The sequence below is a fragment of the Thamnophis elegans genome, chromosome 4, assembly GCF_009769535.1.
Source record: "Thamnophis elegans isolate rThaEle1 chromosome 4, rThaEle1.pri, whole genome shotgun sequence".
Lineage (NCBI taxonomy): Eukaryota > Metazoa > Chordata > Lepidosauria > Squamata > Colubridae > Thamnophis > Thamnophis elegans.
The window spans coordinates 125,167,285-125,193,671 of record NC_045544.1 but is presented as its reverse complement, the minus strand read 5'-3'; the positions used below and the strand labels follow the sequence as shown (position 1 = coordinate 125,193,671).

Sequence of the window (26,387 nt, the reverse complement as noted above, 5' to 3'; positions counted from 1 at the left end):
TTTTAATGTTTTGAGTCTAGCAATTGTTCTCTTTTATCAAAAAAGAAATCAGCCTCATACTGTGATCGCAGCCAAAGTAAAATAATAATAGAATAGCAAAATGTTTGCTGGTCTTAAATACTGCGAGGTCTTCTAGGATTTGAGGAATGTGGCACATCTGGTCCATTGTACTACAGTCTGAAATAGTATCTGTGAGCCAGGAAATGCTGCTGAACAATGCAATATGTGATTGGGGAGATAGGTTAGGAGTAAATAAGGTCTACCCAAACGAAAAGACATTTATGCAGCCAATATAAAAACGTTGTATTTTCATACATTTTTCACATCCCCTTCCTTTGCCTCTAAATTCAACTTTTTAAATGTTAGGCAGCTGCAGACATAGAATACAAAAACTGCACATCAACATCTTCAAAATGTCAGATACACTTGACTCTGAGTGGAAACTCACCAGGAATTTTCTATTTTGTTAATTTATTGTTTTGTTATTTTTCCCTGTTTTGTTTTTACTTTAAGATAGTGTTTGTTTTGTGGTGTTGGCAGTACTAAAAGGCTGGAGCTGGCATTCTACTTGGAGCTAGCAACTGGAGCTCACCGTGTTGATAGCCAGAATGTAATTCTCCAAAACATTTGGAGAATGGCAGCTTGACATGACATATCCTAAATGACCTCTTTCTGAAAGAAGGCCTTGGTTTATATTAAGGGTCTTCAGGAGATGATGTGGCAGAAATTACATCTGGAGCACCAGTAAACTAAAAATGAACTTGATTTGAGCACAAAAGCTCATGCTTAAATATACAATGTGATAATGATTGCCATATATACTTAAATTTGTCAAAATCTATGCCGTCTCCTAGGTGGGGTGTGGAGGAATTTAGGATTCATTCCGGCTTGTTAGATTTGGATGAAGTGGAAAGTAGCTGGAAATCCATGCTCTTCCTGGCTCTTTTGGGCAGTTAGCATGTATTGGTTTGTAACCAGTTTCAGAAAGCTGGCAGAACTCTTTGATACCAGGGGTTGTCTCACTGTATTTAGTTATTTAAGTTGCATATCCCATTCAGAAGAAGCCTTCCTTGGAAACAGCAATCTTGGATAATTATTGTCTGGATAATTATTTTCCAGTTTCCAAGAAAAAAGCAGTCTGGCTCCAGAAGTGTATCTTAGATAAAGTATCCTTTTTTTCAGCCTTAATCTGATACTTGGTATTCTTTACTATACTCTACAACTAAAGAACATAGATTTTTTTTAAGTGTGCAAAAAAAAAAAAAAGTCAGAGAAATAAAATTATGAACAGAATTGAGCTGCAGTAGAATATGAAAACTTTTTGAGGCACAAACTGGGTAAAGTGGGAAACAGAATTGGAGGAGGAGATTAAGAGTACCATCATTAACACTAGCTTTAGCTTGTCACGAGATTCCTATCTTCCAAGCAGTATAGATTAACTCATAAAGATGCCTTTTCAAACCGTACAGGAGAAAAATTATTTCCCGGAAAATATGCAATATTAATACTGTTTTTATTTTGTCCAGGTGCCTGGCTACAGCTTTTCTTGGCAACGTATTTAAATTCCATGCAAAGGATTTGCATTCTTAGGAAGCCAAGTCTAAAAACAATTATCTTGCAGAACTTCCAACAGCAGGCCCTTCAGTAAAGCAGAAAATACTAAAACCTATTGCAATCTCTCTAAGTCTGCAGAACCAATCAGTTATAAGCACTCTTTGGCACTGACAGCTCTTGGACAATGGCAGAACAATACACCAAAAGACTCAATGGCATAAAGAAGTCAAACTTTTAAAAAGTTATTAGAAGTATTTAAATATAACTGGACAACTGGGGAGTGGGGGAAGAAGACACATACCATATTTTCTTTCAAATAATTCTTCAACTTGCTTTCTCAAGTCTGTAATTCGGGCATTCCATTTCTCTGAAAGGAAAAAAAGCACCTTTTAGCGCTCTAGAGCAGGGGTATCAAACTCAATTTCATTGAGGGCTGCATCAAGGTTGTGTTTGACCAAGGGGGGGGGGATGGAGGGAACAGGGCCAGTTTGACATCACTCATGTCAGAGGTACCTGGGGTGGCCAAGTGCTAAGGAAGCACTTCCTTCAGACACTCCCTTTCTCTTATAATCTCCTTCCTTCCTTCCTTTTCTTTTTCCTTCCCTCTTCATTCTTTCTTCTTCCTTCCCTCTTTCCTTATTTTTCCTTCCTTGCTCTTTTCTCATCTTCCCTTCTTTTTCTTTCCTCTTTTCCTTTCTCCTTTCCTGTCCCTTCTTGGATGCTCAAATGCAAAAGTGGAAACATTTCTCCTTGTTTTGTTTTTAGTTTGTTTTGCTAGCCCTCTGCCAGCAAAAACAGAGCTCTGGGAAGGCCGTGCATGGCCCTTCTGAGCTCTGTTTTCACTTGCAGAAGCACTGCAGGCCAGTCCATTGTGGTTTCCAGGGCAGTCCCATGAGCCCGCAGGCCAGCCTTGAGTTTGACATCTCTGGTTTAGAAGATAAACCAAACCTTTTAACTTATTTCATTCTAAATATTAATTCTATCTAGTTGCTAATTTGTGAATATAGACAGTAAAGCCTGCAATAAATAAATATCCATCCACCCACCAATCCATCCCTCCCTCCCTCCATCTAATTATCTCCCAGATAAACAATCACGTTTTTTACAAAGAAAAATTATCTCTCTTTAGTGAGTCTGTAGCTTACTTCCACTGAAGTTAAGAAGACCTTCTAAATTATGGAAGTATTTATATACAAAATATATATTGTATTTTGAATGTTAGGCCCAAATAAAATTCTGATTTGGTTTAGAATCAATCCATCTCCATGTCAGGATTAAGGCTATCCCTAATTACATAACAAACATGAAATAAGCCCAAGACCACTTACCGTATATACTCGAGTATAGGCCGACCCGAATATAAGCCGAGGCACCTAATTTTACCACAAAAAACTGGAAAGTTATTGACTCGAGTATAAGCCTAGGGTGGGAAATGCAGCAGCTACCGGTAAATTTCAAAAATAAAAATAGATACCAATAATGTTTTTGAATATTTATTTCAAAGAAAAACAGTAAACTAGCTCTGTAAGTGGAAAAGAGGGTCAATAAAAACAATATGGTATCAACAATAACTTTAAAAGTACAAAAACCTTAGTTCATTTAGCAACCAAGCTAAAACACAAGAGTTAAAATCCTTCAAAACTGGATTCCTCCTCATCATCTGTATGTCCAAACAGAGCTTCAGCATTAGCTGGTGTGAGGTTATCAGCATAGACATTGTCATCATCACTGAGTTCGCAGTCATCACCATCACAGCTGTCGTTCTCATACAAAGCGCTGTCTTCACTGCCATCCATAGCATTACTAATGCCACATTTCTTGAAGGCATGTTGCACCATGTCCTCCGGAATCTCTTCCCATGCATCACGAACCCACTTTGCTATCAATTCTATGTCGGGCTTCATCAGATTTCCACCTTTTGTCATCCATTCATGCCACATCTTTCTCACACGGTCTTTAAAAGGTTTATTTAAACACACATCTAGCGGTTGCAATACAGATGTAAGCCCACCTGGAATAACGGCCAAAGTAACTTGAGAAGATTTTGCCATTTTTTTTATGTCATCGGATGTGTGGGCTCTGAACATATCCCAAACTAGCAATGATGGTTTTTTCTTTAAGGCTGCTCCTGGTCGTTCTTTCCAAATTTCTTCCAGCCATTTTTTTGTTCCGTCTTCATCCATCCAGCCTTTAATATGTGCGCGCACTGTAATTCGTGGTGGGAATTTGACCTTTTTAGGCAAGGTCTTTCTTTTAAAAATAATGACAGGCCGCAGCTTAGTTCCATTAGCCAAACATGACAGAACAACTGTGAAATGTTTTTTTTCATTTCCTGTGGTTCCGAGAAAAATAGTTTTGTCTCCCAAACTTGCCACAGTTCTGTTGCTTGGAAGATCAAAGGTCATAGGTGTTTCATCCATATTTCCAATATCTCCCAGATCATAGTTATGGATCCTTCTTTGTTTTATGATGAATGAATGGAATGACATCACTTTTTCATCAAGGTCTTTTGGCAACTTCTGTGAAATCTTTGTTCTTTGCCGCAAACATAGGGCAAACCTATTCATGAAGCGGGTACACCATCCTGCTGACGCAACAAATTTTTCAATGCCTGGTGCTTTTAATTTGTCATCTTGTGCCATTTGAAGGGCACGTAAGCGAATTCCCATGCGTGTTACGCAGTAACCATTTTGACGACACTCCATAACCCATTTATGCAATTCAGTCTCTAGAGCCCCATATGAAGTTGTTAAACCACGTTGAGCTTTTTTTGCGTTTGGAATCTTTTCCAAGTCAGCTTTCTTTTTCCGCCATTCCCTCACTTGTTTTTCATCAACACAAAATTCCCTACTTGCAATACTGTTATTGCTTTCTTCTGCTCTTGACACAACCTTAAGTTTGAAACCAGCTTCGAATGACCTGCGTTTTTCTTTTGGTCCAAGATTACCGGTAGAAGTATTGGGATCCATTTCTAACAGGATAAAAAAAAAAGACTTGTTTGGGTACCGTATCTTTTGAGGCCTAATGCAGGAAGGGGAGGAAGGGGAATCGTAAGACAGCCCTGCATTACATTAGAACGTGAGGAGGGGGGATGGTGCGGTGCGCGCTGCGCGGCAAACTGACACAGAGGGAGGGGAAACTCACAGGGGCGCCGGGCCATTCACGAGCGTCACCCAGCGGCATGGCCCCGCCCCTTTTTCTCCTCCATTTCGGGCAAATTTTTCACTGACTCGAGTATAAGCCGAGGCGGCTTTTTTCAGCCCAAAAAGTGGGCTGAAAAACTCGGCTTATACTTGAGTATATACGGTAGCTTAATTCCACACTATCAGCCTCATTAATGCATTCTATAAAAGGCTAGCTTACTGGTTTGTACATGACTTCAAATCACTACCTCCTTGTCTTCCTTCTATCATACTTTCCACGATATTTAAATTCAAAGAAGCCTGATGAAGAGCTTGATTACATCTATCGTAACATCTACTTTCATATGAACATTCTGAATCTTTAAAATATATGTCTAGGCAATAAATTTAGTTCTACAAAATATATACTTTTCCCCCATAGCCAGTATGACTATCTTAGATTTTATGTGTCAGAGAACTTCAAAGTATTTCAACCATTCTTGTAAGATTTGATTTCTCTTCATTTCTGCTTCGTCTCATCAAGAGTTCTTCGAGGCTTTAACAAGCCTTTTTTGTAAATCCAATCAGAAAGAATTATCCAGGTCCCTTTTTTGGTTTCTCATTTGTACATTTCTTTTTTAAATTTTGAAGTCACAGCCAGTTTCTTTTATAGATCCAGTGAAGCATCTTTTTCTAATTCATCCTCATCATCTATCTGATATTGTAGCTACTCTTTTTGGATTTCATTCTTCAAAAGTCTCTTTCGATGTTTTTCTTATCTCAAGATTTTGCATCATCTTGCAGACGTTTACAGGTAGTCCTCAACCAAAAACCATTCACAGTGGTGCAGTGGCTTCTGCTGACTGCCGTCTGACTGCAATTTGGCAGTTCAAATCTCACCAGGCTCAATGTTAACTCAGCCATCCATCCTTCCAAGGTGGGTAAGTAAAATGAGAAGCCAGATTGTTTGGGGCAATAGGATGACTCTGTAAACTGCTTAGAGAGGGCTGTAAAGCACTGTGAAGTATATAAGTCTAAGTGCTATTGCTATTCAGTCAGCAACTATTCCAAGTTGCAAGAGCATTGAACAGTTACAACCAATCCTTAGAACTCACATTTATGACTAGCTGCTTAGTGCTGAACAATCATGTGATCACCATTTGCAACCTTCCCTCCCAGTTTTCCTAGAAAGTCAATGGGGAAGCCAGCAGAGAAGGTCACACATTGTTGGCGTAAGACTCCCCCCACCCCTGGACTTATGCCTATAACTTCTGCAGCCCTACACACCTTCCCTGACCAATGCACTCATCACCCCCACAAACTCTCCCCAGCCCACACAGTGCCTCTTACACACACCCTCTCACTTGTGCAGCACCCTCACTATTAGGTACCTCCACCCATCCTCCCTAACATACATGGCATCTCTCAAACATACCTTGCTCAACCCTCCATCGCACATCCTCCCTGCACTGCCCCCCATGCCCTCTCCCTGACAATCATACCAGCTCCCTCTCCGTGGGCATCATCTCTTGTATTGGATCTGCTTTCGTGGAGCCTTCACCTTACCACCCCTTCTCATTTTTCTAAGCAGATTCCACAGCTTTTTATGATTGACAAGTAAAGATCGTTCTATAAACAATGCACATACTGACTTATTTTTGCTATTCTTTGGCTTTCTGAATAGTCCAGTATGAATCAGGAATGTCTCATGTCTCTGTCTTTTCCAAATCCATACTGAATATTAGGTACCACTCTTTCAATATAAAATTTCTAAAGCAATTATATGTAATAATTATAGATATACTCTATGACTTTCTAGGAAAGGTCTGACTTTGCTCTCTCCTGACCCATTCCAAGCTCTGCTGTCTCTTTTTCCTCTCCCTCCTGTAACTCTGGCTTTACCACACAGCTTAATTTACCATTGCCTTCTCTTGTGCAATTTGAAACAATCCCTTTGTCATTGTCACTAAGTCGTATTTCATCTCTAGCCTCTTCCTATATCACAACTGCACAACATGGGTTCATGCTTGCTTTAGCTCGGGAATTGAGATTACATTTATGCCTTGTGTGACTCTGCTTATAGAGGTAGTCTTAAACTCACAACCATTCCTTTAGTAACTGTTCAAAGTTAAAAACAGCTCTGAAAAAAGTAACTTATGACTGTTTTTCAGTTACAACCTTTACAGCATCTCCATGCTCATGTGATCTAAATTCAGAAGCTTGGCAACTGGTTCATATTTATGACTGCTGCTGTGTCTCAAGATCTTGTGATCATCTTTTGTGACCTTGTGACAGGCAAAGACAATGGGGAAGTCAGATTCACTTAACAACCAGGCTACTAACATTAACTCCAGTGATTCACTTAACAACAGAGGCAAGAAAGGACATAAAATGAGGCAAAAATTACTTAACAAAAATCTCACTTAACAATAGAAATTTTGGGCTCAATTGTGGCCCTAAGTCAAGGATTGCCTGTATTATAATCATCCCTTTGAGATAGACCAGATCAGGCACCACATTCCCCAGGAAAAGCAGAATTATATTGAGATAGGCTATAATGCAATCTTGCAAATCTTATTATGCTTCTCCTCTCTCTCCTCTTATCCCCCAGTGAGACAAGAATAAGGCCTAGTCACTTACTACTATCTTCCTTCTCAGAACTTAATATGTCTATATTCTGGTTCTCAACACATATACCCATGGCATATACTCCTACCTTTATTTGCTCACCCCTCCCAGGCATACCATCCTGCCACGATGATCTAACAAAATAGGTCATGTGAAGGACATTCTTAATTAGCCTTGTTGAAACTTTCCCAGTGAATAAGTCTAAACTAGAACTGCTTCAAAATGAAAGATTTATAAAAATTTCATTTAAAACTTACCAAAATTGAACTCTCTAGCTTTTCTTCTCCCCACATTGGAAGCATCATTAACTGGTTCTATGCTCTTTGTCTTCTTATGTGGTGGTAAATAGTCATCATCATCTTCAGAGAGACAAACATATGCATCACAGCTGTTACTTGACATTATCTCACTGTCTTTAAAAATCATGACAAATAATCTGCTGTCAAACTATTCCAAAATAAGGATCCACTTATCAATTCTTTTTTTTATCAATTCTACCCTAATCCTAACTTTCCCACTTAAAACTCAAATTATGTCAGTAGCGTTAGAATCTTACTTTCAACAAGGACCTATCCTACCCCATTCAGTTTGGAGTTCCAACCAATAAAGATACCACATTAGATTAAATGGCTTGAAAATAAAAATATCATGAAGTTAGAGGATATAAATCTCTCTCAGAATACCAAATAAATATATTGGTACATGGTGGGATAAGAGACAATCGGGTTGTAATTTCAGCAATAAATGGATAAACACTGAAATTAACAAGAATCGGTGTGTAAAATGTCACTAGCGATCTAATAAATGTGAATAAGCTCGCATTTTAAACAGAAAGAAATCAATAATGTCTGCCAAAACATTTAAAAAGGAAAACATTTATGTTAAGAAGTATGTTAAACTATATATTCAAGGATGCAATTATCAACTAAAAAGTTATGAGGCAAGAAAAAAGAAGATGTCTGATGCAAACATACACATGCATAAATAGGAATAGCCCTTGTAGTTTTGTTTCCACCCTTTTCCTCCCCATAACCCAAATTTGCCCACCAGGTCAATCCAACAGCTGCTTAAAGTAAAATGAACAGATGTTCCAGTGTGAGTTGGTTATTAGCAAATAGTGACTAGCATTCTTGAATACTTTAAAAAAATTAATAGACTGACTTTTGCCATTACTAGAAATAAAACAGACACAGATGAAGAAAAAATGCATTGTAACTATGTTCTGAGTTTAAATTTCTACAATGTCACACCATTCAAATTTATGACAAAGTAAATAAAATAACACAATTTGACACTGAAAGGAGAGACTTACTCTTATTAACTTTATGTACAAAATATGACACTACATCACAGAACATGGTGCTTTTGTTTTTCATGCAGGAAAAGCTATCAATAGTATACTTTTCTTCACATGCAGAAATCCCTCTTATTTTCCCATTTCTCATCCAGGGATATCCAAATAACTAGGCATGATCAAGTCACACATCATCTAAACAGTCTTATCAGTATTCAACCAACCTTGTTTACTAGATTTAGCTCTTAGCACAGTAATTATCACTGTGGAACTGCAAAATCTGAATGCCCTTTCAGTTCTTCAATTTCCTTCATCTCACTTTTCTTTCTTTTATGAGATTTGTGTAGTTTTTAAAATATCAATTCGTCACAGGCAATGGGTGGTGGAGAGGAGGTAAGTGCAGGAAGAAACAGATTTGAGAATACTTTGCCTTGAGGTACATTATCAGATCTTAACATTAGGCAGTCATCTTCACAAGATATTTTCTACTTCCCAAATCTACCATTTGAATTTCTTAAGTAAACACTTCGTTTTATCTGCCTCAAATCTTACAAAACTCAGCAAGACCAAAATGATGTGGGGACATTACAGACAAACAGGTCTTTTGGTTTTACTAGATCATCAAATGAGTGGATCTTTCTCAAATACTCTGGAGAACTTCCATAGTTTTAATCATTGCCCAATGAAGCATCCTCGGTTGAAACGGAACCTGATGAAATTGCTTCCTTCTGGTAAGCAGTAATATCAGATTGAGTATTCCCCACCCCCCTTTTGACATCAACCACTCTTAGAAAACATGACGATTCAAATTCAGCATTTACAAAAGACTAGCTTGCCCAACACAATTTATCTTATGGAATGGGAAGGGTTTGGGAGGAAGGATAGAAGTGATGTACACAATGCCACATGACTGAGATTCTTCTGAAACAAGTGAGCAAAATAAAATTAGTTGAGAAAATGGCCAACCTTCAATGGTCACTTCCACTTCAGGATCCTCACTTGTTTCAGAAGTGGCATGCTGAGAAGAATCTGAAAAAAGCAGAACAAAAAACCAAATCTGAACGGCGCAGACACACTGAAAGACTGATTTTACTCGACAGGGGCAAGTCAACATATATCTTGTACATCATGGATAAAACAGACCCATAACATAGAAGTCAAAATAGTTTATCAGAAGCTTATCACAAAATTTATGAAATGAAAATAGAAACATGTGGACGTTTAAGTAGGAAGATTAATAGCTTTTTTCTAGATTCATTTGAATCTTTGCTGTCAAACATTTTCAAAATGATGAATATAGGAAATTTACAAATTTTCACACAAGACAATTATGATGCAAACAAATGAGAATGATTATAGTTATATTTCTAAAAATGTATGTTAACACTACAACTGTTGTTTAAAGGTTAGAACTGTAACTGCAAATAGTATTTTCTGTAGTTCATTTGTATTCTACAGCTGTCCAAACCTACTGAGTGGTTCACTTTTTGCCCCACACTGAAGTCATCGATTATCAGCAGGAACATTTTATATAATGGAAGTATCATAAAGTATTGATACAGCATTGTATGTCAACATGAGACATTCTGAAAAGGTACTGTTCTTATTTTCTTTCCTAGTCCCAGTGCCAAAAGTCAGAAAACATATCAAATCCAAATGAATAGCTCTTTCTAACAGTCAAAACAGAAGGGGGTTATAACAAGGATAATGGACTCCATCACTTCCATTATTAAATTGATTTGTTTCCACACAGCTCTTCAAGGCAGGCCTGGTGGAGAAATAAGCCTGTATCAATAACACAAGAAGAAATTCCAGCATTTTTTGACCTAGTCTGATTCAAAGAGCTGATATTTCCAAACTACAATTGGCTCTACAACTGGCACTGGACCAGTTTTTCAAAAGTTGTATTTTCATCATTGTCATGTGATCATTCTTTGCTATCCTCCCAGGTAGTTTACAACAAGGAAAACCAGATTCACTTAATAGCCGTAAAATTTGCTTAATCATCACAGCAAAAAACAAACATAAAATCAGGCATGTGACTCAGTTAATGACCACCTTGCTTAGCAATGTACGTTCTAGTGCTAACTGTGGTCATAAATTGAGGACACCTGCATATAACGTTAAAACGTCCATCTTTATTAAGAAATTCCAATAAACATGAAAAAGGGTAGGAAATAAAATTCATGTCCCAGTCAACCAAATGTTAGGTACTAAATTACTAATATTTCCAAGCAGAACTGTTTCCATCATTTTAGTCATTAATTTTAAAGTATCTGAAATAAGGGAAAATTTATTCAAACATATGTTTAACCATGTTCAATGTCCTTTGGCAGAAATTAAAACAAACAAACCAAGTTGTAGTGCAAAAACTGCACTTTAGAAAGGTTACATAACCACTTAGAGAAGGCTGTAAAGCACTATGAAGCAGGATAAACTTCTAAGTGCAATTGCTATTACGTATGTTGACCTAAGCCAACATTACAGAACAAAGGTTGAAATTCATCTCTTTCAAATAAACCATAGCAAAGATTAATCAGTATGGATAATAGACCATTATCTCTATTTAATGAAGAACAAAAACAAACTTTTGAATTCCTCTTTAATCTGAATCAGAGAAAGAAGGGACAGCAAGTGATTCATTTTTTTAAATAAGCATTTTCCAAACAGATTCAAAATTTTACACTGACAGGTAAAAGTGATCTACAAAGCATAAAAGGTTACTAACAAAACAAGAAAAGATTCTATGTCCAAACAATATGCAATTTTACACTGTACAGAATTGAGAATCTTTTAATGCCCTATACATATCCCCAAAGGATTTCTAAAAAGTTTCTATAAGCTACTTCAACTGTTAACTTAAGCCTACTATTTTAATACAAATGTTGATCATCTTTTACACCTGAATTTTCCTCTTCAGAATCTAATCAAACAAAAAATTCAGTTTTTCAGATTCACTCCATCAAAATAAGCAACAGGAAGGAAAGGAAATAAGCAAAGGAAAAAGAGAAGGCTCCTTCAACATTCAAAATAAATACATCAATAGATATAAATGCTGGCTTATTCAGTATCATTACTTTGGAATCAGTCCAAAACAGTATTACTTTCAGATTATATTTTACAATGCACAAAAAAGGCCCAGGAACCAGAGTAATTTGACAATATAATATGATCTTAAAATTTGAACAGGGAGTTAAATCTAATGACATGCTTAATGCTTTATAAAACTGTTTACAAGTATGTTAATTCAAAAAATATTTCTATAATAGAAATATTCCTATGAACTATAATTTGTAGCCCATCAATTCTGCTTTTATTAAACAAGAATACTTAATATTATGGCACTGAAACCAACTGGAAAGTTTATATATGCTTTGGCAAGCACCAGTCACATTCTCAGTAGCAACAGCAACAATCCTTTCAGAAACAAGGTCTTTAAATTTGAAAATCTGTTCAATAAAATTCACATTAGCAAGCATCATACAGCTAAATAACTTTTTATACTTATTTTTCACATCCCATTACACCAAATCTTGTGTTCCTAGTTCCAAATATTGAAATAAGACAGCCTAATCATAAAATTTAATTATAATTGTAAATTAATTACATGTATCTAACTTTTCATTGCCACCTTTTAAAAAATCACATATCTGCCTTCATACTTTCCAGATCTTCTGTTATGTAGTAGCACTATTGCCTACTCAGTAGAAAAAAAGATAAATAAAATCCACCAAAGTTGATGGAAAAGACTAATTGAATGGAGGAAACCAACTATCAAATCTTTCCAAATAGCGTTTACTGGAAGATGGAAGAAGGGAGAAAGGGAAAGGAGATTATATTGAAAATATTTCTCAATAGTTTCCACAATAAACATGCGGGAACACAATTCAAGGGGAGGACAATAAATACACAACCATGTGGAATATGAAAAAAAGAATGCAAGACACAAACACAATGGATATGTTTTCACTGTGCTCTTTTAATTTTTGAAATACCTTACCAGAGTTTATTTTTTAAAATTTACATATTTCTAACCTTCTACTGGTAATTCCACATCTGTTCCTTCACTGCAATCGGAACCCTGGTTGCTCCCTTTAGACAAATATAAACATACCATCATAAAAAAGTGGAGGATGCTAATCAACACTTGAAATTTCAGAATTAGTTTCTTAAATAGGCTGAGTAGACGTTTTATGGCACATTGGCATCCAGCCTCCAGCAAGATCACTGCAAACAAAAATCTATGGAAAAAGTCAAACTAAAACGAAAATCCAAAAGTACAGTATTTAGGTCACTGATAATTTGGAAGAGTATAGATTTTAAAAAGAACTGGGGAATGGATGAAAGCGTGTAGCTATACACATTTTCCCGTTATATCCAACGGATTTCCTTTGTATTACTGAATTGCTAACCCTCCTAATTTGCCAATATGAAGGGTTAGGAAATATGGAAAAGAGAAAGGTGTGCAAAAAAGGCATTTTAAAAGGTTTCTTTATTTCCCACAAATGGAAAAAGGAGGAAGCAGCTATAAGCAGAAACAACGTATCTGAATAAATCCAAAATAGGAAAGTAATGAGGGGGAGAAATCACTAGTCAGTATAATTCAGGCCATGGATCTGAAATCAAATTTAGATGAACAGTGTTCCTGGCAAGCAGGATATGATACTGTGGCATTAATGTTGTGAGAAATAGTACCATGATAATGAACAAGTGAATTGCTATACCTGTGTAAGACTTTGCCATGGCGATTTTCTCATCAATCGCCGAAGTTTCTGAAGGACCTGCTTTGCAAATAAAGACAGCCATAAAAAATCACTAAGATTTTTCCATTTCATTATGAGAGCATGCTGAGCTGAACCAAGCAATTACAGGAAAAATAATAGTTATAATGGGGGAGAGGTTTTGAACAATATTTAAACCGCTATTAAAGGTTAGCATGAACAAGTTCCAAATGCATCTACAGCCTCCCCCCTCTATGTCATTTGTATAAAACACATACCAGCCCATGGGTTTTCTGATGTAATTTTCAAGTTGCAATGAATTGCATGGTTTAACATGAGAAGTCATGAGTTTTGTATAATCCAGATTTTCCCTTGAACAATCCATAGACAGATGAGCCACTTTCTATATGGATTTCTCCAGCACTCTCTAAATGGGGCTCTCTGGAATACAGATGGCAGTTTCATTTGGTCCAGAAGGCAGCAGTGCATCAAGATTCACCCATGTAACCCACTACTAAGCAAGCTGCATTGGCTTCCAGTAGGCTTCTAGGTGTCATTCAAGACGTTGATTATCAACTTTTAAAGCTTCATAAAGCACAGAAGTTATTTTGTGGAACCACCTGTCTCCAGTAACTTCTACCCACCAGATGTTATAGGGTTGTCATGCTCGGGTCACCTCAATGAAACAATGCAATCCTGTTGGATCCAGGAGATATGCCTTCCTTATCATGGTGCCCACTCTAAGGAACCACCTCCCTTCCGAGATCCAGATGGCTCTGATTCTGTTGGCCTTCCAGAGGGCTTTGAAAACCTGGCAATTCTCTTGGATGACGGGTGTCAAATTTGCCACACCACATTGCTGTCACGTGAGGTATCAGACACTTTTTCCCTTCGTAGAGCTGGGGTGGGCATGGCCTGTGTGTGACACAGCCAGCCCGTGGACCACCAGTTTGACACCCGACGTAGACATCGGGGCTGAGTTGTTGGCAGAAGCTGTGAAGCATATTTGGGGTTGTCATTTTTTGTGAGATTTTTCAGCTCTTACATCTACTATATTTGCTATTAATTTTATTTTTAATTAGATTTATATTGCCTATATTGTTAGTACCTAGAATTATTTGTCTGATGAGTGGCCATAAACATTTTCTAAATACCGTATTTTTCGCACTCTAAGACGCACATCAGCTTTAGAGAAGGAAAACAAAAAGAAAAAAATCTGCCTCCCAGCATCCACCCAGTATTCATCAGGTTAGTGTCCTTGCAGCAAACAGAAAACAGCCTGGTCAGCCTCAGCACGTTGTCGCAACCCCAGCACATGGCTTGTCAGGGCTCCGCTCCATTGAACCCACCACCAGTCAACTGAGCTACTACCACAAGGGAACAATTGAGCCTTTGCTGAGAAGCTAATTGGCAGTTGGATCGGTCTCCCGGCATACCGCCAATCAGCTGTTCTAGGTGGTGGGGATTATTGCCTATTGTTGCCGATAGGCGGCAGCAGCAGCAGCAATCTCCGCTGCCAGAACAGCTGATCAGTGGTATTCCAGGAGGCTGATCCAACCACCAATCAGCTGCTTGGCAACGAAGGCTCCAGTGTTCCCCGACAGCAAACAGCAGCAGCAATGACAGATGGCAGCGGCAAACACCGCTGCTGCACCAACCCCCCTTCCCCCCTGCCGCAATATTCGCTCTATAAGACACACAGACATTTACACCCATTTTGGGGGGGGGGGAGAAGTGTGTCTTATAGTGCGAAAAATACGATAGATGAGAAGATTATGGTGGCCATCTATGGGAAGTATTTGTATTCAGCATTTTTGATGTGACACAGAAATACAATTAAGAATTACAGCAGTGTGAAGAATTCCAAGAGTGATTTACCGCTGGATCCTAGAATGACAGCAAATTATATTGCACTCCATACATTTTCAGCACCATTAAAACAAGCAATAATTTAAATCTGCCTATTCATTCAACACACTAATCTTTGCACATAATTTCTGGAAGTCAAGAAATGGGCATAATTACAATCTATCAACTATTATATGGTCAGCGCAAGCTGTATAGTTTTGAAATTTTACTTTAAATCCATGGCTTCCAATTCAGTTTTAACAAACAATATAAACCAGAGTTTGTCACTTCAGATAATACTAAACTGTTGGTAAGTTTCTTCTGTTGACCTGTTACCTAAATGGAGCCACAATGTTTTTAATATCCTTTTCTGTCCATCCTTTAAAAATTTGACATAGAAAACATAGAAATGTGTATATTTTGCAAATTTAGCGAATGCATATTTACATTTTGAATACCTTTTCAGTTCTATTTAAATTTCAGATTGTTTCCCATGCTGCAAGAAAGACAGATAACAACTTCCTCAGCCAGCATCACAATGCAAGACTTATACAATTATTTTCTTGGGGGCAATTATTACTCAGCAATCTTTTTTATTCTGTATTTAAGAATGGACTTTTAATCAACTATCAGTCTCATGACAAATCCCATCAACTGAGAAAACTGTAATGAAATAGAAAGGTAGGAACACTCTCCAGTGTCATCAAGACAGTAAGCATGATGGGGTTCAGTCTTCTGGCTATACTGTTGAGACCATTTATTAGTGATTCATATGCTTGCACAGTGTCCATTTATCCAAGATGAACTTTTAAATCAAAGTTCAAGGCATTTTAGAACAGTAATGAAATTTCAATTAAATATGCCTTGCCCACAAAGGGCTTTTTATGCCCTTTTTCAAATAAATAGGTGGAGGTTTTCTGCAATGTAATTTTGTAAAAAAAACCAATCATGAAATTTTGGAATTTAATGTGACAATGCGTTGAAGTCTCATGAGATTCGCACCAAAGATTTTGCTTAAAATTTATGGTTCCATGGAAACTGTCTAGGGGTACTTCAGAAATCCTCAACTCTATAGGCACTATGCTGATCCTTGAAAAAGGTCAGTTACATATTAAGAAATTGCTTTCAAATGCCGACTTGCATATTTTCTTCTATAATCTTAACAGCTACTTTTTAAAGTCAATCGTATGTCTATAGCTTCATAAGTGCAATTATGTCCAATCCATTGACTAAATGGAGCCATACATTTCTTTTTTCAATGCTGCAAAACACTTGTTTAAATAAGTATAATGAAATATGGGACCTTCAGAATACAGCAAGTTAAAAAAAAGTGCATAAATGTACAGAAATATATATGTACTTCAATAAGATTTGCATTAGATAAATTTGCATTATATATATATATTGAAATTGTAATTATTTTATATTTTTTCTCATATTTTTTCACTTGTTTAAAAAACTTTTTAACTTTAGGTTTTTTTCTCTTTGAAAATGTGTATCACCATCACAACTATTTTTGTTTTGCTCAATAAAAGAAATACAATATAATTTTATGAAATAAGATATAATAAAGTCAAAAAGAAAGTCTACACAAAGGAACCACACCCCTATACATGTATCACTTGCCCTTTATAAAGGCACTACTGCCTCTTATAACTGAAGGCTTCAAGGACTATAGAAAGGAGATTGGGGAACAGAGCAATGCAGTATTATCCTTGAGACATGAAAGAAGGTATCTGTAAGCAAAGCAGCTTTTTATGTTGTTATTTCTTGGTTACATAAACAAAGCCTGATATGGTTCTGTAAAGAATATACATCCACTTCCATCCTATACCGTTTCTGTTGTCAGCTACACACTATTTTCAGCATTCTGGTGCAAACCGACCTTGCTGTGATGTTTTGCAATGCCAGCACTAGGCAACGGGTCACAATTGGACAGTTGTCCAGTTAGCATTGTTCATCCTCAATGTTTGTCTCCTCGCAGAGCATCTTGCTCAGAATGGGTCTTTTTTTTTTTAAAGGGCACTATAAACCAGTAAAACTCTCATCTGGGTCAGTAGAAAGAAGAAGGAGAAAGAAGAAATACCCTGACAAAAGATACTGAACGTGACTAGCTTTTCATTAAAATAGCCTCCTGGAAGATAAATGTAAATTATGGAAGGAAGAAATGAAACTACAATTTTTAATAATATAAAACCCTAATTTTCCATTTTAAAATTTAGTGTGACATAAAAAAGGGCTCTAAGGTGCTCTCCCACCAAGAACCAATCAGATTTAGACCTGGTTACCTTTCTAAAGGTTACTCAATTCTGTGCCTTTATTTTAAACCCTAGCCCCAGGAAACTACATTAGGCTGGGATCATTCAACAATTACTTATTTATTGAATTAAATGCTACCTATGTCTCCAATAGGGCAAGTTGAATGATGCTATCCTTTGAAATAGTTTTCAGAATAATTTTTATACAGCTACTGCAAAAGCCACATTACAAATTTACACATTTCATTAGTCCTTAATTGTATGCCAAAGTAGACAATGTCAGCCAAACCATACTACACCATGTATGTACAGCTTGCTTGCAGTCAGGATGCTACTTCCAAATGGATATTACAAGAGGGCAAAAACAGTTTGAATACACTTAAGTTTAAAAAATAATTGCTGTGGTTTTCTTTTTTTATTTTGTATTAGGTATCATCTCTGTAATTTTTAAGCGGATTATTTCACCAGGACAGATAAGGTGGAAGGTCTTCTGCTGTCTAGCTCAACCTTGGAAGTATCTTTTTGATAGTAACTCCTACGGTTTGCAACATTCTTCTTCCTGAACTTTGATAAGCTACTATCCATCTAGATTTCTAGAAAGCCTTGAAAAACCGGCTCTTATGTCAAGCATTGCGGTAGAGCCTGATAAAGTTATTATTGATATATATGTGGGATGTTGGGAGGAACTGGCAGATTTTATGGTGTTTTTATGACTTTTGCTGTTTGAAAGCAGACCAAAGTTATAGTCCCTAACAAGAGTGACTTTGTGTCTTTTAAATAAAGTACACAAGCCCACATAGTTTTTGATAGCTATCATTAATAAGAATCGATATAAAGTGTTGAGATATATAAAACTTTCATATGGCATTGCCGCATGCAGACTATCCTTCCATTCTTCCCTCCAACACAACAGATTTGTAATACTTGGTATTTGGCAGTAAGTTTGACTATCGACAGGATAGTTATTATACTTAACTTTAATTTATTTAAAACACTCAGAAACAGCTCTCAATTTTTAAGAAAAGGGGGAGGGGAGCATAGACAATAGTGCCTAGGGAGCAAATGCAGCACACAATTGAGCTGGAACTAGATGAGGCTCACCTAACCCAAAACAAGTTCTGCTTCAAATACTATATGATTATACTGGAACCAAAACCCTATTTTGGTTTCCAACTACATTGTCCTTCATTCAGTTTTTCTGCCTGCATAATTTACCGTTCAAGATTTCAGACTGTATAAAAGAAGGTTCACAGGTTTACCTGGAATATTAAATTGATAATATTCAGGGTCTTCTGATTCTTCTTTAACTGTTACCATCTCAAGTCCTGAAATAGAAACAATTAATATTCCATTTACATGGGTAATTAGTAATCTAAATGAATGCTCACCCTTTGCTGTTTCATATGCATTAAAAAAATCAACACATTCTGAGTTACCCATATTTTTCGGAGTATAAGATGCACCAAGGTTTTGAAGAGGCAAATTTTAAAAAAAAGGTAGGTAGATAGATAGAGGGATAGAGAGGGAAAGAAAGAAAAATACAGTAGGTAGGTAAGGAGAGAGAGAGAGTAGGTAGATAAAGGGATAGAGAGAGAGAGAAAGAGAAATACAGTAGGTAGGTAGGGAGAGAGAGAGGGTGTAGGTAGGTAGAGGGATAGAGAGAGAGAGTAATAGAAAAAGATAGAGAAATACAGTAGATAGATAGGGAGAGAGAGTAGGTAGGTAGATAGAGGGATAGAGAGAGAGAGAGAAATACAGTAGGTAGGTAGGGCGCGCGAGAGAGTAGATAGGTAGGTAGATGTTTCCAGGTGTATTTATCCATGTGCTGGACAAAGAAATCATTGACAATCTGCAGGCCCTAAGACTTTGTTTCTGCTGGCACAGAACTTGATCAATCTAATTTTCATAAGTCACTCTAACTAAAGAGCTTTCGAAAGGAAAATAGTTTTTGCACTCTGCAAACCTCCCAAAAATGGACCTTTTTTTTTTTTTAAAAAAAAAGAGAGGCATAAATAGCCTTGGGGGGGGGCTTGCAGAGTGTTCCTGGGGGGGGGGGGGTATGAGTAAAAAATGGCCCGTTTTTTGCAAAAACAGGCTCGTTTTTTGTCGAAAAAAAATTGTGTGCATAGCCTTATGTAGACTTATAGAGTGCTGCTGGGGGCGGCAAAAAACGGTCCATTTTTTTCTCATTTCTGCCCTCCCCAGCTCTCTGAAAGCCTCCATAAGGGTATGCACAGCCATTTTGGTGAAGAGGGCGGGGCTTCAGGAGGCAAAAAAATGCTGCATTCGATGTATAAGACGCACCGAGATTTTCAGCCTCTTTTTTAAGGAAAAAAGGTGCATCTTATACTCCGAAAAATATGGTAACTGCAATTAACATGTTAAAGCCCAAGTTCATGCAACAAATGGACTCTCAACAATGTCACTATTATAAATAACTGATTGTGTGCCGTTGAAGTCTGTGCTGACTCGTAGCAACAATGATTTGTCCCTATCCTGGTTTTCCAAGTGCACTAATCACCATTATAACTCCATTCATCTACCTTGCCAGAAAATTGTAGGTTTTTTTCTTCTTGACAATTATCAGATCAAACTCTAATCTAGCCTATCACTCAATTTTCAAAATCAACCGAAAACAAAGTATGTACATATTTATTTCAGTCCAACTAAGAAGCATGGATAGAAACAATCTGTAAGAAACCCACTTAACATTTGCCAAGTGGGTTGGCAGCTGTATTTCTACAGCTGCAGATAAACCACATGTATCTAAGGATTGGTTAATACAAATCACTATATAGACCAATGAAAGCTCAAGATTTTTCTACGTTGAAACACTGAACCACAGCCAATTCTACATTCCTTACATATTGCAATGGGTAAGAATTGTTAGTCACCAGCTGTGTTGGCTGGAGAATTCTGGGAGTTGAAGTCCACAAGTCTTAAAGTTGCCAAGTTGAAGATCTCTGCTGTATCAGATATTGTAAAACATTTTTGTTCTTCACAAGGTTTTCCTGTTACTGCATGTCTTATGAATGAGTATTACCATTTAAACAATGTTTGTTTACCTGTAGTGCAGTATATAAAAGACTCCAAGATTTGAAAAAGAACTTATATTTTTCTATTTCTTATTTTTACATTTAAATGATTTTTTTTACTTAAGCTTTTAATTTTTTAAGAAATTTACACCCAGAATAAAGATCCAAAAAGTATGTACCGTGTTTCCCCGAAAATAAGACTGGGTCATATTAGTTTTTGTTCCAAAAGATGCATCAGGGCTTATTTTCTGGTTAGGTCTTATTTATACAATACAATAGCAGAGTTGGAAGGGACCTTGGAGGTCTTCTAGTCCAACCCCCTGCCTAGGCAGGAAACCCTATACCGTTTCAGACAAATGGCTATCCAACATCTTCTTAAAGACTTCCAGTGTTGAGGCATTCACAACTTCTGGAGGCAAGCTGTTCCACTGATTAATTGTTCTAACTGTCAGAAAATTTCTCCTCAATTCTAAGTTGCTTCTCTCCTGATTAGTTTTCACCCATTGCTTCTTGCTCTACCCTCAGGTGCCTTGGATAATAGTTTGACTCCCTCTTCTTTGTGGCAACCCCTGAGATATTGGAACACTGCTATCATGTCTCCCCTAGTCCTTCTTTCTATTAAACTAGACATACCCAGTTCCTGCAACTGTTCTTCATATGTTTTATTCTCCAGTCCCCTAATCATCTTTGTTGCTCTTCTCTGAACTCTTTCTAGAGTCTCCTCATCTTTTCTACATCGTGGTGACCAAAACTGAATGCTGTATTCCAAGTGTGGCCTTACCAAGGCATTATAAAGTGGTATCAACACTTCACGTGATCTTGATTCTAGCCCTTTTTTTATGTAGCCTAGAACTGTGTTGGCTTTTTTGGCTGCTGCACACTGCTGGCTCATATTTAAATGGTTGTCCACTAGGACTCCAAGATCCCTCTCACAGGGATTGAGCAAGGCACCACCTATACTGTACCTGTGCATTTCATTTTTCTTGCCTAAATGTAGAACCTTACTCTTTTCACCACTGAATAAGGTTCTACATTTTCAGGGAAATACGGAGCTAAATGCATCCACCTAGCTGCCATCTTAACTCGGGCTTATTTTGAGGATATTATGAGCATCCTGAAAAATCATGCTAGGACTTATTTTCCCATTAGGTCTTATTTCCAGGGAAACAGGGTACTATTTCTGAAAAGGTGTGTGACCAGTCAATTATCCAATTCATGGCTGGAAAATAGACAATTGCACTTGCGGGGGGGGGGGGGGGGGGGTATTTAGAAAATCACATTTGCAAGTAAGTATTTTAGCAATGGCCATAATTTTTATGGATGTTCTTGGTCAAATGACAGAGGAAATAAAATGCAGGACCTGACGAGGCTTCAATTTCCTATGTGTAAATATTTCTTATAATTATTATGAAAGGTTAGGACCAAACCTTGTATTAAAGTAAGTTCCTAGCAAAGAGACATTTTCAAGATCCACTAATTACAATGTAAGTCATGCAGCCTCGCTAGGCCATGAAGCTCATTAGTAGAAATTTGGAAATGACTAAAAATAATTAATGGCTGCTTCATATTAAAAATGCATATTTTTTGAAAAAATCAAATAAAACATGTATATTAGGAAAATGCACTTGACAATACGTTTCAGGGAAATATTTAAAAAAAAGCTTCACAGAATTTTGACAGCAGAGATACTTGAACTTCTGCTCTTATGGACACAGATTGATGTCAATTCACACACTGCTGTGAACAATATCCTTGTAAGTTCAAGGAATTAGTATTTTTCAAAAGAAACAAATGCGTACCAGAATCTTCATTGGGCTCAGTCTTCACCTGAATGGAACTAGAGAATAGACAATTCTCGGTGAGTATAACATATCATATGAATTTATTCTGTCATTTGATTCAACTAAATGAGCACTCACTAGGTTAACTGGCTCTCCAGGATACTAAAAGAAATATTCTTTCCAGACTTCCTATGCTTCAAAGGCTTTGAAAGGGCCTTAAAATAGTTATAGCAAACTTTTAGACAATTGCATCTGATGTGCAACTCGATCCAAATTCCTCATTAGATGATTAGCACAAGCCAGTTGTAGGTGGTTCTGGCACTAAAACCCTAATTTTAAACCATAAAATTAAAATTTTAGCATTACGGTTATGACAAATCTGTCATCCACAAACTTGTGAATTACAGCTAAAAGACAGAAATACTGAATATTGCCACCTCATGCTTTGCCACTGGAAAAAAAATACTATTATACTGTTTGTAGAAAAGCTGTAGGAGAAAAATAAGGCGGCCATAAAATGATTTATACCTTATACCTGGAGATGTCATCATGTGTGACGAATCTGAAAGACGGCCTGAAAAAAAATGAAAAAAGAATCTATTAACACGCAAACATTAATCTGAATACAGAATATATATGGGAACGTAAAATATTACAGTTGATGAAGAAAACTCACATTTTTCCTGTTACTATATAATTGTATGGAACTTTTATAGTTCCATTTAGCATTGATAGCTCTTGATTGTGTTAAAAAATATCTGGACTATCCACTTTTATCTCTCTGTAAATTCATTCAGAACTTTGTCAGGAGAATTTTGTACACCCTCCCACCCCCCCAGTTCTAATGGTATAGACTCTGTGTCATGGCAATGTTATTCAAGGCTCTATGCCTTCCAAATTACCATTACTGAAAATTCTGATAGCATATATTTTTTCAATATGAATAAACAACTGCAAAATCTTAGAAAGAAATGTGTTGCAACATGTAAGAGATGCACAAAAAACACCTTTTAAAAAATGTCAGTTGCAGGGTCTAGCATAGAAGCAATACAGCACACACATACATATAGTAATAGGAATATTCTTATTTGGCCAAGTGTGATGGGACACCCAAAGAATTTGTCTCAGGTTTATATATTCAAATGTATATACAGATGGCATTGGGAATAAGTTGTGAAACAGACAGGCTAGCTTTGCAAATGATAGTTTCTTTAATTATATGAAAAGAGGTGCTGTTTTAAATGCTTGTGCACAAAGTTTTCCTCTCCCTCTGCCCAGGCTTTTCACAGCCATACAGGTCTGCAATATCTGAGACAATTATATAACTTCTCAATAATAGGATTTGCTTTACTATAAGAGACTACCAAAAATAAATTCATGCATGAGATGTTGGGGGTGGGTGGGGGTGGCATAACCAAGAAAATTATTCTAGTCCCACAAAAGGCTGAAAAAAATTAGAACTTTCAGTATTGTATACTTCTTTTCAGGTATCAACTTATGTTAAAAAAAACCTACATAATTGCTACTGTATAGAAAATGATTTTTTAAAAAGATCAAATTAAGACTCACCTAAATGTTTCTTTGGCTCAAGGAAAGGTCTATATAAAGAAAGAACAAATTCTATTATTCTACAAGATCTATTTATAAGCATAATAATGGCATTAAGAGGGTTCAGATCATGTCTTCAATATTTTCTCCATATTTCCTACAACCATCTATAATGTTACAAGTTCAATTTTGGACCATAGATGGAAGATGAAGGAATGGTGGAAATAGTATAAACAAACATATCTGATTCACAGCTGAATGGTATCATTTGTCACAGTTTTAGAAAGGAAATTTCCACACTATTACAAATTAATTTAAAGTTTTATAGAGAAGTCTTGGTGATTCTATGAAATCATTGTTCTTTACTAAAATCTTCCTCTTTTCCAATGCCAGAACAATTGATTTCTTAGAAGTTTCTAACGTTTATTGAATTATCTGAAGAGAAAAATATGTAGTGATAATGATCTGTCCTCCTCATATAAGCATCCCATCTGTTCCCAAATTTGGTCTTTTGAACTAGGAAGGATATGTTCTTCCTGGGAAGGGTTGCTCTCCAGGAATCTGCATAGGTTTATATGGGACTCTGTTGCTACATGGAAACAACTGTCCTGCTAGAAAGTTAAATGGCATTAATAACCCATATTTACATTCTTTATGCAAAGTAATTTAAGAACATTTTGCTGCAAACTCAAAGTTTCTCGGGAAATTGAATGCAAAATTCAGTTTGTACCTTTTGATGATAAATGAGATTCCAGATTTGTTCTCCAAAATCCACTTCAGTGTTGAGACATCATAGCTGGAGGGATGTTTAAAAGCAAGTCCTTCTGGAAGCCCATGTACTATCAAAGCAGATGGATCCCTCTGAATCTTATCATATGGCACAGGAACTACTGTTGATTTTCCTAAAGCTTTACCTAGATAGGAAAAAATCAATTGGTATCGATGAAGTAACATTTCTGTTCATAAAACAAAACAATAGCAAACATGTCCTTTTCTTTGATGCCTGAACTTGTTCTGAAACAAAAATCAGCCAATAATTCTTTCTATGTAGATGAAATAAATAGTTTAACTACTCACTAGCCCTCAGGTCTCCAATGGAGTTCTCTGATTTAGCACTGTGAACATAACTAATTATCCACACAGACTCCTGATTTTCTTTTTATTTATTTATTATTTTAAAAATGAGAAGCTGCTATACTTCAAAGGAAAGCATCATCCTGCATCTTTATTTATTATTATGACACGCTTTCTCTGTGGCATCTCCCTTATTATGAAACTCTCTCCTCAATGGTGCATTTAGCATCTATGCGATTGGAATGCTCCATAAGCATTCCAAGGCTTTATTATATTTGATAACCCCTAGTTATCCTTTGTGGAAGCATTTATTTATATTTGATTTTGTGGGGTTTAGTTATAAATTTGTAATTTCATGAATGAGGCAGATAAAGATTGTAAGTCAATCAGTCAATCCTAAAAATGAGTTTTGGGAGGTAGTACCAGTTGAATCTGTGTGTAGACATATGCATATCAGCACCTTCTGTGCAGGAACTCAGCACATGTATGGCTCTAACCAAGGTTAGTGTGTAAGGGTTTGGGGGGGGGGAAGTGTCTGCTTTTTCCTCAAATTGCATCTTTGTGTTTTTATGAGAGGGTGTGAGATTTTGAATGGAGCAGTCAAATTCAGTTTTTTTCACCACATCAAATTTGGTCTTGTTCTATTTTCATAGAGGTAATCTGCTGAAATCAAGGCAGAGACTGAGATTTTTTTTAACCTAAATTCTTTCCAACATTCTGCTGGTTTGGAAAGAATAAAAAGCATGCTCAAGAACTAATTCATTATATTAGTTATTATGAAGGTTAACTTTATGTACAATGTATATTTTATTTATATAGGAATTTATAAAATGCCTTTACTGTATAATTCTTAAAAGAAATAAAGCAAGCTGTATATACCTAGTTAATTAATACCAATCCCATGAAACAGATAGCAACTCACATTCATCATTGAAATAGAATTCAAATCAAATCTTGATCATTTAACTGCCTTCCTCAAATCAAAATCAACTGCATTTAACTCTAGAATGAGAAACATCACAGTTCTCTGAAAAGCAATTTGGATTTAAAATTAAATATTTACCGTAGCAAATACAAAAATAATCCTCAACAGATTTCTTTAGAGCTTCCATTTCCACAACATCTACAGTCATCCTGTTATCAAGAGAGGATGATTTTGCCTTCTGCAATTCTACAGCTTTTGCTTCTTCATTAATACCTAGGAAGAAATTATGAAATATGAAACTGTCCATAACTACTAATTTAAATCACGAGTCTATCTATATATTAAGACCTTTCTCAGACATCCCATTTCTTGTGTTCAAACCACCTTGTCGCAATAATAGCAATAGCACTTAGACTTGTATACTGTTCCATAGTGCTTTACCGCCCTCCCTAAGTGTTTTACAGAGTCAGCATCTTGTCCCCAAACAATCTGGCTCCTCATTTTATCAACCTTGGAAGGATGGAAGGCTGAGTCAACCTTGAACTGGTCAGGATCAAACTCCTGGCAGTGGGAATGCAGAGGTAGCCTGCAATATTGCA

At 36.6% G+C, this 26,387-nt stretch overlaps 1 protein-coding gene across 5 annotated transcripts in view; it reads right to left on the bottom strand.

Moving 5' to 3' along the window:
- GTF2I (general transcription factor IIi) overlaps window positions 1-26,387 on the bottom strand; it is a 67,338-nt gene that overhangs the window by 27,347 nt on the left and 13,604 nt on the right. For 2 of the 5 annotated variants that reach the window (XM_032217149.1, XM_032217150.1), the window contains 10 exons: window positions 25,927-26,061; window positions 24,520-24,703; window positions 23,811-23,839; window positions 22,770-22,815; window positions 22,260-22,297; window positions 18,685-18,750; window positions 13,323-13,379; window positions 9,565-9,627; window positions 7,562-7,663; window positions 1,856-1,921 (listed from right to left, as the gene is read on the bottom strand). In XM_032217149.1, coding sequence (XP_032073040.1) covers window positions 1,856-1,921; window positions 7,562-7,663; window positions 9,565-9,627; window positions 13,323-13,379; window positions 18,685-18,750; window positions 22,260-22,297; window positions 22,770-22,815; window positions 23,811-23,839; window positions 24,520-24,703; window positions 25,927-26,061 — 786 coding nt within the window. Of the gene's footprint in view, window positions 1-1,855; window positions 1,922-7,561; window positions 7,664-9,564; window positions 9,628-12,633; window positions 12,691-13,322; window positions 13,380-18,684; window positions 18,751-22,259; window positions 22,298-22,769; window positions 22,816-23,810; window positions 23,840-24,519; window positions 24,704-25,926; window positions 26,062-26,387 lie in introns of all 5 variants that reach the window. The other 3 variants (XM_032217153.1, XM_032217151.1, XM_032217152.1) reach the window with 3 other exon arrangements.